The sequence below is a fragment of the Poecilia reticulata genome, chromosome 12 (genome assembly GCF_904066995.2).
Source record: "Poecilia reticulata chromosome 12, P_reticulata-male-v2, whole genome shotgun sequence".
Taxonomy (NCBI): domain Eukaryota; kingdom Metazoa; phylum Chordata; class Actinopteri; order Cyprinodontiformes; family Poeciliidae; genus Poecilia; species Poecilia reticulata.
In genome coordinates this window covers 28,334,337-28,345,228 of record NC_088841.1, presented here as the reverse complement: position 1 = coordinate 28,345,228, position 10,892 = coordinate 28,334,337, and the positions used below count along the sequence as shown (strand labels likewise).

Below are 10,892 nucleotides of genomic sequence, written 5' to 3'. Positions count from 1 at the left end.
AGAACAGTGCCATCAATACCTACAACGTGGTGTAATCGCAATATTAAAATGTCGTGGTCTACTGTATCAAAGGCAGCAGTTAGGTCAAGTAAAATCAGAACAACATGGTTACCAGAATCACATGCAAGAAGGATGTCATTAAAAACTCTTATTAAAGCAGATTCTGTGCTATGAAGAGTTTTAAAACCTGACTGGAAAACCTCCAGAATGCCATTGTCATCTAAAAACTGTCAGCTGACAGTACACAAGTTTTTCTGAAACCTTAGAAAGAAAAGGCAGCTTAGAAATAGGCTGATAATTAGCCAGAACAGTCGGATCAAGGCCAGGTTTTTTAAGCAGTGGCTGCACTACTGCATGTTTAAAACTAGAGGGCACCACACCTGACGACAGACTGCTATTTATAATTGCAAGAACAGGCTGCCCTATGCTAGATAAAATATCTTTAAAAAATCGTGGAGGGACAGGATCACGGGGGGAACCTGATGGCTTAATGCAGCCAACCACGTCCTCTAAAAGTGAGACAGTCACAGGCTCAAACTGATTGAAAGCAGCAGAGCAAGGGACCGAAACTGAGGGGTCAGAGTCAGGAGCTGTGATAAGAGCCCTGGTACTACCAACCTTTTCAATAAAGAAACACAGAAAATTAGCACACATGTCAGGAGAAGCTTCCAAACAGGCATTCTGTGGAATATTAAGCACAGAGTCAATGGTGTTAAATAAAACACGTGGGTTATGGCTGTTTGAGGAAATGATATTTGCCAAATATTCCCTTTTAGCCTCTTTAACCGTGCTCTGGTAGAGACGCCAACAGTCTTAAAATCTGAAAAGTAACCTGCAGTTTATCCTTTTTCCACCTTCGTTCAACACAGAGACATTCCTTCCTTGCAGCACGAGTTCTGTCATTAAACCAAGGCTCAGGTTTAATCCTTGGCTGCCTGGTTTTTAATGGAGCAACCGAGTCCAGGATGGTTTGACAGGAAGAACAGAACCAGGACCAGAGCTCTTCTGTATCAGAGTGGAGGAAGTCAGATGATCCACAGAGCTGAAGAAAAGCAGTAGAGAACTGAGTGGCAGTGGAAGGGTTAATAATCCGACAGCGCCAAACAGCAGCGCGACTTTTAACTGCAGTAAGTGTTAAACTAACAGTGAATAAAACAGGCAGGTGATCCGAGAACAGTCACAGATTTCCAGGTTAGTCACAGGCAGACCGCAGGAAATAACCAGGTCCAGTGTGAGTCCGTGCTCATGTGTAGGACCGGATACGGCCTGTACCAGGTTAAAAGAGTCCAGAAGGCTTAAAAAGTCCTTTACCAGAGGCTTATCAGGACAACACACGTGTATATTTAAGTCTCCAACAATAAGAACATGTTCATAGTTAGTTATAATCCCAGATAAAAAGACAGAGAAGTCAATTATAAAATCCTTATTATATTTGGGGGGCCGGTAGACGACAGCACAGAAAACTGGGTTTACGTGTCTCATTTCAAATGACGTAAACTCAAAGCTGGGGAAAGACGTCTGTAGAAAACACTGCTTACATCGGTAGTCCTGTTCGTAAACAGTCGCTGTGCCTCCCCCTCTCCCTGAAGCCCGTGGTGAATTAAAATAAGAACAATCCGCTGGTAAAAGCTCAGCTAGAGCACTGGACTCACCAACACTCAGCAACGTCTCAGTCAAAAGCAGAAAATCCAGGTTTTGGTGACTAAAAAAGTCCTGAAGAATAAAAGTTTTATTCGCAAGCGACCTGGCGTTTACCAGGCCAATCCTGACAGGAACTGGATCATGGGCTTCGACAGGTCGGGAAACCCGGCACAGCGGTCTCAGGTTTTGGAGACACCATCGGCGCATGTTGAGCCGGCAAGGGCGGCGGTGTAGAGGTGCTTCAACGCCGACCACTGGCACCAAGCAGACATCAACGGGATCCAAGAAACGCCGAGAGCCCAGAAACGATCCATGCGACGATAGGGTAAAAGGAGAACAGTGCGTCAGATAAAACTTCAGCTTCACCATCCGGCCGCTTCGTCTACCGCAACGACAATGACGTCTCCGCCGTGAAAGCAGCGCAGGAACAGGTGGCTGGGAATCTCCGACAGAAGCGGGGGCAAGGATTGTTGGCCAGCAGCATCGAATAACTCCATATCCTGGACCAATGGTTGGAGGTCTAGTTGTGTGTTGTGATCGTACACCAGCAGAGACTCAGTTCCATAGATGACACAGGTCAGAAACACCTGTGTCAGTACAAACATAAGCAAATGTGAGAAAGAGAGACGAGCAGCCACACACACCGGCGCCATCTTGGATCTTCTTCGCCACTCAGTGTTGAAGAACTGAATAACTAAAGGTGTCACATTAAAAGCAGAAAACAGAGCATCACATGAACACAATACAAAGAAGTTAGAAAGAGGAAGATGAACTACAAGGATGAAGACCAGTAACACCAGAATCACCAGTAGACATTTTAAGCAGTTGATGCTGAACTTGGACTTCAAACTGTCCACACTGTCAGCAGATCTGATGCTGGTGGAGACAGAGTCCCAGAGCTTGGGGACAGTGGAAGTGAAGGCTCTGTCCACACAGGTCTTCAGGACAGTGTGGGGCATCCATCAGGTTCTAATGACTGGACCTGAGGTGATTTGGACATGGAGGAGGTCTGAGATATGTGGGTGTGTCCATGTGGGATCCCCTCCTGTACGTTATAGAGGATTTAAAATGGATCCTGTAGATCCTGGAAGCCAATGAGATCACATTATATCTGTCCACACAGAGACAATCAGAAGGTAAAGGTCCATGAAGTGATATCTGGATGTGAGCAGTGAACCAGATGATCCAAGTAGCTGTAAAGATTTCATGTTCCTGCTGATCCCACTAAGAACCAGCAGAACCTCTGATGGTCCACATCAGCTCAGTCTGGTTGAGGTCCAGCAGATCTCACCAACCACATCATGAAGCTTTCCTTCCTGCTGAACTGATCTCACAATGCACACAGGAACCAAGTCCTGGTGGACCAGACTGGTTTACCAGGTATTTCCCAGTGGGTGGTGGAAATGTGTCCCACTGTTAGTCTGACATGGAGCCAGGAAGCAGCAGAACATCATCATCACCAGAGATGAAGATATGAAGGTGTTTTCATTAGAACAGAGCAGCTGATTTAGATAATGGATCAAACATCTGTAAATATAACTGGGAACATCTGAAACTTACTGGTTCAGTTTACAGCAGTTTGAAATTTGCTCACCTCTCTGATGGTGGAGATACAGGAGATTTAAAGGTAATGGGTTCACCCTTTGACCTGTCACTCTTAAAGGACACACAGCTGGGTTCTGGTTCTGGTCTGAGTCTCTGATGGATCAGAGACTCAAAAATATATACACAGAAATATTTTCTCATTAAAATATTTCTGTGTATTTTTTCTGTAAAATTGATTTTGAATGTGGAACATTTTAAAATACTGAGCTTTGAGACATATTAAGTCTGCTGCATATATTAAGGACGCAGCCCTCGGTGTCCAAAGCCGAATCATGGTTTCGTTCACGCCGAGCTTAAGTGCAGCGGCTCCATTTCCCTCCTATAGTGCCAGATCGACATCCCTCAACTTAAAAGCTGCATCATACGAGTTTGAAACATTTCTCTGTCGTGCCTGCTGCTAGCATGTGGTTGTTCTAGAGATTCATAAAGACACAAAGGAAACTATTTAGTTTTTCCTCCAGTTTGTTCTGTTTTCTCAAAGATCACAACTGAAAAAATAACTAAATGATTTAAAATGATGATTTGATCTCCATGAATCAGTTTCTAAGCTGAAATAAAAGTTTAAATCCTGGTTGGTCTCTGCAGAGTCACATGAATAACTTAGAAACTGGTTTCTTACTCTGATGGTTCTGGTTCAGTACTGAAGTCTGGAGGGTTTCCTCTGGACCAGTCACTCTTCATAGAGGGACAGACGGATCCTGCAGGTTCTGCTCTCAGTCTGAGGTTCTGATCTCTGAAACACAAAACGTTATTCAGATCAATTACTGAGAAACTCTGACATAAAAACACTGAAGAAGATCTGGGGCCTCATGCAGAAAAGACTGCACAGTTTTGACACTAAAACTTGGAGAACAGAAAAATTTAGAAAAGTTCGGCACAAAAGTTCAGAATAAAGATGCTTTATGTCCATAAGGTTCATTCACAAAGCGGCTCGACTGAAGGATGGCTGCAGCTGGACCGGTACCGGTACCGCTCGGCTCCTTCTTTAAGTTCTGCTCAGAGATCCAGGATGATCAGTCTGGATTAATCTAAACACTAATAAACCATCAGATCAATCTGATCTCTGATCAATCCTCCCTCTGAATCCTTCCATTGTTCTCCATCAGAACCAAAGCTCCTCAGGTAGCTGCTCACCTTGATGCAGCTACTGATGGACCTGTGATTGTCTCCACACCTGATCACCTTCAATAATCAAACCTGTTGATCATTTCTAATCAGCAGGTTGGAGTTAATCTGCTGATCCAACCTGTTTTCTTTTTTAGTGAGAATGAAATTACTCCATAGATGAGTTACATCTTTATGAGACAGAAACTGAGGAAAAGTATTATTTACGTTCTAGTGAGGTTTTCATATACTTTCACTCTTATTTTCTTTATTTTGTGTCCGTGTGTGTGTGTGTGTGTGTGTCTGTTAGCTTATTGTCTGAGGATAAATGCAGTTCAGTTTCATCGTTTACGTTTAAGCAATAAAATATTAAAATCATGAAAACCATCGAGTTTGATGCTTCTTGGTCTAAATAACTGAATGTCGTCAGATTTCAGTATTTAGTGAGTTTTGACTCTTTGTGGTTTGATATTGTCCACAGAAAAAGTTTGTTGGCTGCTGCACATTTTCACGCCAGCAAAAATGTGTGCATATATTTATGCAAACCTTGACGCAAAGTTAATTTTTATACATGCCGACGTTTGCGTAAAATATGGTACCGCACATTTTTTGTGCGGACGCTTTATGCCTGAGGCTCCAGAACACAAACTGCTGCAGAGAAACAGAAAGTTTAAAGTTCTGGATCATCAACCTGGATCACATGGTCCCAGTGTTCCCAGTATATAGACTGGTCCCAGTGTTCCCAGTATATAGACTGGTCCCAGTGTTCCCAGTATATAAACTGGTCCCAGAGTTCCCAACATATAAACTGGTCCCAGTGTTCCCAGTATATAGACTGATCCCAGTGTTCCCAGTATATAGACTGGTCCCAGTGTTCCCAGTATATAAACTGGTCCCAGTGTTCCCAGTATATAAACTGGTCCCAGTGTTCCCAGTATATTAACTGGTCCCAGTGTTCCCAGTATATAAACTGGTCCCAGTGTTCCCAGTATATTAACTGGTCCCAGTGTTCCCAGTATATAGACTGGTCCCAGTGTTCCCAGTATATAGACTGGTCCCAGTAAAGAAGTTTCCTCTCTCAGTGGGTTTATCTCTGAATTGTTGCTCTCTAAAGTTCTGGTTGTTTCTGTTTCCATGGATCATTTCCATCCATCTCTGACTCACTGAAGCCTCATTAAAACTCCTCTGATTGGCTGACATTCCTCATGTCTACTCAGCTTCAAGTTGGCAGAAAAATTAAGTTTCTTTTTATTTATTTGCTGAAGATAAACAAGTTAATATTAAATAAATCTGTGTGGAGTCACATGAATCAGTGAGAAACTGGTTTCTTACTTCCTGTCTGAGGGTCCAGGTTCATTACTGAAGTCTGGAGGTTCATCGTTGGACCGGTCACTCCTCATAGAGGGACAGACGGATCCTGCAGGTTCTGCTCTGTCCTGCTTTAGGTCCAAATCTTCCATCTTCTGGATTTCAGTGAGTCTGAAAGAGAAACCAGTACCAGTCAGTTCCCAGTGATCCAGTCAGCAGAAAGTTGATCCCATCATGTGTTCAGAGGATCAGAGGAACCTGATCCAGCAGGAACCATCTGGGTTTGAATTGTTCTCTCCTTCACTTCTTCATGACCTTCTGATGTCTGCTGGCTGATCCAGAACCTTCTGGAGAACTTCTGACTTTATTAACAACATTTAAAACCTGAAACCTGAACTGGAATCATGTTCCAGGTCTGCAGAAACATCCAGAGTGAGGTCAGATGTAGTGAATGAAGGAGTGAACATTTCCTATGAAGTGGTGATGTGTTGGTCCTGAACAGATGGGCTCAGTTAAAGCAGCGGTTCTGAAACCTGTGGGGTCCAGACCTCCTTTAGACGGGCTGCCAGTCCTCCTGCTGAGAGTCGGTTCAGTCAGAGAGGCAGGAATATGTGGAAGGAATATTTTCCAGACGGACCAACAATCAGAGAGATTCAGGATCAGGTGATCCATGGAGATCATGAGGAGGATCTGATCACTCTCAGCTTCCAGCAGATCTGTTCAGGTTTCCAGCAGCGCTTAGAGAGACAAAGAGTTTCTCACTGCTGCAGGAGAAACAACAAGTCCAACTGGAAAAGAAACAACTCAGAGAGGAGGAAGAGAGGGAAATCTGTTGAGTTTAAATCTGGTTTGACTCCACAGATCAGAGAAACATCAGTTTCTGATGAACCCCAGACTGCAGAGGAAGGAGAGATGTGTCACATTTTAGGATTTAAATAATCAGGTAAAGCAGTTTAACAGGATGGAGTATTATGGACACACTAAGAAAATACATAAAAATATATAAAATATGAGAATAAAGTCAGAAAATTACAACTTTATTCTGGTAATATTATACATTTCTTCTAAAAAATATATTTTATTTTTTATCTTATGGTTTTAATACTCTGTCGTAGGTTAAAGTGCTTTTGTTCTGGTTTTTCCTACTAAGATAAAACCAGTTCTGCTCTTTAAAAGACTCATTAAGTTCTGATTTAGTTCATATTCATGATCACCTCCAGGTGTTGGTGCTGCCTAAAGGTGGGATCATGTGGGATCCTGTAGATCTCAGTCGCAGTAACTAAGTTGTGGCACTTTGTTAAATATTTCTCTCATGAAATATAAATGTGTTTCTTCATGTAACAACAATTTATAAGCAGCAATGATTCACAATAAAGTCTCCATTTCAATTAATTTAATTTTCCGTCATTGAGATCATAACAGGCTATAATGGATCAAACCTTTGTAAATATAACTGGGAACATCTGAAACTTACTGGTTCAGTTTACAGCAGTTAGAAACAGCTCACCTCTCTGATGGTGGAGATCCAGGAGATTTAAAGTTAATGGGTTCATCCTTTGACCTGTCGCTCTTAAAGGACACACAGCTGGGTTCTGGTTCTGGTTCTGGTTCTGGTTCTGGTCTGAGTCTCTGATGGATCCTGACAGAAACATGATGATTAAAACTGAATCTGTTCAGTCTGGATGAAGCAGCAAAGAGGAGCAGCAGCAGCTTCATCACCACGTCTGTTTTGGCCTGATATAGTGAACGCTGTGTGAAAAGGGCTGTGGACAGTTAGAGATGGTGACCTCACCTCTGACCTTTGCTCTGGCTCTCATCTTCCCCACACAGAGTGGTTTTAGAGGGAGGGACTCCCTCCTCTCTGTCCTCACACTGATCCATGCTGCTGAATTCACATCAGCTCACACACACTTTCTAGCTTCACCTGCAGAGGAAACACACATCATTCATCTGCACATCAACTCTGATCATCCTTTACATCATTAGTGCTGGAAAAAGATCAGCTGCTCCTCCTCTGATTGGCTCTTCTTCTCTGCTTCATATCAGTGTCAGGTGAATGCAGTCAGACAGCAGAGAGGCAGAGGAAGCTGCCATCAGCTGCTGCACTTCTACTATCAGTCCACTAGATGGAGACATGGAGCAACATTTACATTCACTGGTTCAACCTGAACAACAGGAAGGATTTTAGTTAATTGTTAATCTCCACAAGTGGATTATCTGCTTTATTGACTATTTAATAATCTGACTCAATCAAAGACAATTTAAGAATAAACTAATTTCATTTAGAAACAAATCAGCAGGAAATTGTTGTGTTTGAAGTTAATGGTTAAGATCAGAGTTTGATTCCTGGAAATAAAATCATGAATCAGTTTGTTTAGAGAAATAAATAAAGAAACATCATCTGTTCATGTTTTTTCTTCCAATTGATCAAATATTTAATAATCCTGTATATTAGCTTTCAAACAGCAGGGAGATGAAACTTTGAGCTGAATTTAAAAGTGAACATTTTCTCCAAACAGCAGAATCAAGTCAAATAGTTTCTGTTCACAAAGTTCAATAGGAAACAAATCAAACTTACAGTTTGTTCAAACGATCCAAAGAGTTGAAGAAGAACATCTGAACAACAGACTGAGACCCAACAGAACCACAGCAGAACCAGACTGGAGCCTCACCTGAACAGAACAAACTGAAAGTGTTTTGAGGAGAAATGAGCTCAAACTGGTTTGACTGGTCAGACTGACTGAGACTCAGAGGAAAGTTTATCTGTTGACGTCTGAAGACATAAATCCGTCTCATGACTCTCAGTCCAATCACAATCTACTGCTGTTATTCTGCCGATCCAGGTTCTGTTCAGATCTAATGGAACCAGAACCTGTTTTAACTTTGAACCAACTGAACTCCTAACTGGTGGGGATTTGTCTCCCTCTGCTGGTGGAACTACAACTTGCCTGATGTCTGATTATTAAACCCAGACGAAATGTTATCCAAATATGTCGGTGATGGTCAGAAGTTATCAGAACCAGAACCGGTTCTACTGTTTGATTTATCAGGACATGAATAAAGATCATTTGTTCCTCAGCAGCTCTTAAAATGAGTTCAATACAACAGCATCACAGATTACATTGAATCATTATTTATTGACCAGAACCAAAATGCTGAAGCAGTGAGTAAAAAACTAAGTCCATCTTTTCTGCTTCCACAGCAGGTCAAAGGTCAGCAGAGACGCTGCTGGCCAGATGGAAATATGAACTTTATTTTTGAACAACAAATAAAGATCCAACAACCTGATCAGAGCCGCACCTCAACGGTGTAATTCCAACTGAAAGAAAATGTGACGGATGTTGCATAACTGATGACGTCACAGCTCACCTGGGTTGTAGTTTTTTTCTTTCAGAGCAGCAGAACCAGGAAGTAGAAGGTCTGCAGTGAAATCAGAGGCAGGTTGATAAAATCTTCATGAGGATTTACTTAGTCTAGACCATGATGACTGTAGTGATTATCATAAATAAATTACATCTATATTTTAGTTTATCATTTCACACAGAGAAAAATGTGGAAATACATACAAACTAAGTATTGGTATAAAACATTTACTAATTCATATTTAACTTTAAAATAAACATTTATTTTGCAAACAAAATATTTTCTAAATTAACATTTGATTTTCAAATTTAAGATTTATTGTCCAAACTACATATTTAATGATCTTTGCTCAAGTCTAGTTGTTCAGTCAGACGCTCCATCATCTTGTCATGTTTCAGTTTCTCCTCCATTCAGCAGCAGGTGGTGAACAGGTTTAATCCAGTTTAGTGTAATGTGAACAGGTTTAATCCAGTTTAGTGTAATGTGAACAGGTTTAATCCAGTTTAGTGTAATGTGAACAGGTTTAATCCAGTTTAGTGTAATGTGAACAGGTTTAATCCAGTTTAGTGTAATGTGAACAGGTTTAATCCAGTTTAGTGTAATGTGAACAGGTTTAATCCAGTTTAGTGTAATGTGAACAGGTTTAATCCAGTTTAGTGTAATGTGAACAGGTTTAATCCAGTTTAGTGTAATTGTCTTTCTTGCTACTAGCAGCAGAATGTGCATCAATATGTAACATTGATCTTTAGTCAGTAAATCTTTGGTGTTTCTGTCCAGCAGAAACAGAAGAGGCTCCATGGGGACATCTGTCCTTAGAATGTCCTCAATGTCCTGCTTCATTTCCTCCAGAAGGTCTTTATTTGTGCTCAGTCCCAGAAGACGTGTGTGATGACCGACCATTCCACAGATTCCTCCAACATCTATCTGTGGTTGGATCCTGGAAACGAAAGTTTTTAAAGGAGTTCTGCTTAAAGGTTTGTCTAACCAAATTTATTTCCTCCAGTTAATTGGGTCGACTCTTTATTCTGCAAGCATAAACTTTTCATTTCAGCTGTTTGGTTCCTGTTGCCTCCAAGCTGAACGTTGATCCACATGAATGTTTTCCTCCAGTCCCATGAACCTGAGCAGAGACATTTATGACCTTTATGTTGAGTCCGAGCCTGAAGAGGAGAGGCTGCCGTTGTCGCCGTCTCACGTTCTGATGTCTCCAACCAAACACTTGACCCTCAACATCAACGCTGGAGAAACGATAGTTTTAAAAATACTGAAGGAAAGATGTTTACCTACTTTCACACTTGGAACAACTGATGAAACTATTATCATTAATATCATTATTATTGTAATAACAGTGATAGTAATAACAGTGTTATTGTAATTCCAAGCTGCTGTTTCATATAATCAACGTTTCTCTGTCAGACTCCCTCAGGTCTCCACAGCAGAGAGATGAATCACGGCTCCTCCTCCTCCTCCTCCTCCTCCTCCTCCTCCTCCTCCTCCTCCTCCTCCTCCTCCTCCTCCTCCTCCTCCACTGAGTTCTGATGGGTCGGTTCAGATCGTCTCTGAAGATCAGACACCAGAACAGAGGCGGATCAGAACCAAAGCCAGCAGCTCTGCTGAAGCTCAGGAGAACTCTGAGTCCAGATGTGGACCCTGGTCTCCTCCAGAACCTCCTCTGTTCTGCTGTGGAGGAGGAACTGTGTGGCTTCAGTTCTGCAGCAGGACCTTCTCAGCTGCAGCAGAAGAAGAAAGGACTTCCTGTGTTCAGGTTGGATAGAAACCTGGATCTTTTTCTAGCTTGTGGCTCTGCTTCCAGCGTAGATGTTCTCCAGGTTCTGGTCTGGATCTAGTGGAAACAAACAAACCCTAAAGTC

At 42.0% G+C, this 10,892-nt stretch overlaps 1 protein-coding gene across 3 annotated transcripts; it reads right to left on the bottom strand.

The window, feature by feature from the left end:
- Positions 1 to 566: 566 nt before the first annotated feature.
- On the bottom strand, positions 567 to 8,974 carry LOC145554250 (uncharacterized). Of its 3 annotated transcripts, XM_081613782.1 has the most exons (5): positions 8,237 to 8,974; positions 7,451 to 7,582; positions 7,166 to 7,297; positions 5,683 to 5,829; positions 567 to 3,979 (listed from the first exon to the last, which is right to left on the bottom strand). In XM_081613782.1, exons 2-5 carry the CDS (start codon positions 7,537 to 7,539, stop codon positions 3,862 to 3,864), a joined length of 486 nt encoding a protein of 161 aa, XP_081469908.1. In that variant the 5' UTR covers positions 7,540 to 7,582; positions 8,237 to 8,974; the 3' UTR covers positions 567 to 3,861. The 3 variants fall into 3 exon arrangements, 2 of the variants coding, with proteins under 2 accessions (XP_081469908.1, XP_081469909.1); XM_081613783.1 differs by lacking the exon at positions 7,166 to 7,297 and having other exon boundaries at positions 8,237 to 8,969; XR_014090282.1 differs by lacking the exons at positions 7,166 to 7,297; positions 7,451 to 7,582; positions 8,237 to 8,974 and adding an exon at positions 6,207 to 6,723.
- Positions 8,975 to 10,892: the final 1,918 nt, after the last annotated feature.

Bases quoted from the DNA above. Each gene is read 5' to 3' on its own strand.
- LOC145554250 (XM_081613782.1), bottom strand. From the start codon at position 7,539: ATGGATCAGTGTGAGGACAGAGAGGAGGGAGTCCCTCCCTCTAAAACC. The intron at 5,830-7,165 runs GTGAGCTGTTTC...TTTCTCTTTCAG, and splicing joins GGATCTCCACCATCAGAGAG to ACTCACTGAAATCCAGAAGA. The intron at 3,980-5,682 runs GTAAGAAACCAG...TTTGTGTTTCAG, and splicing joins CCTGGACCCTCAGACAGGAA to AGATCAGAACCTCAGACTGA.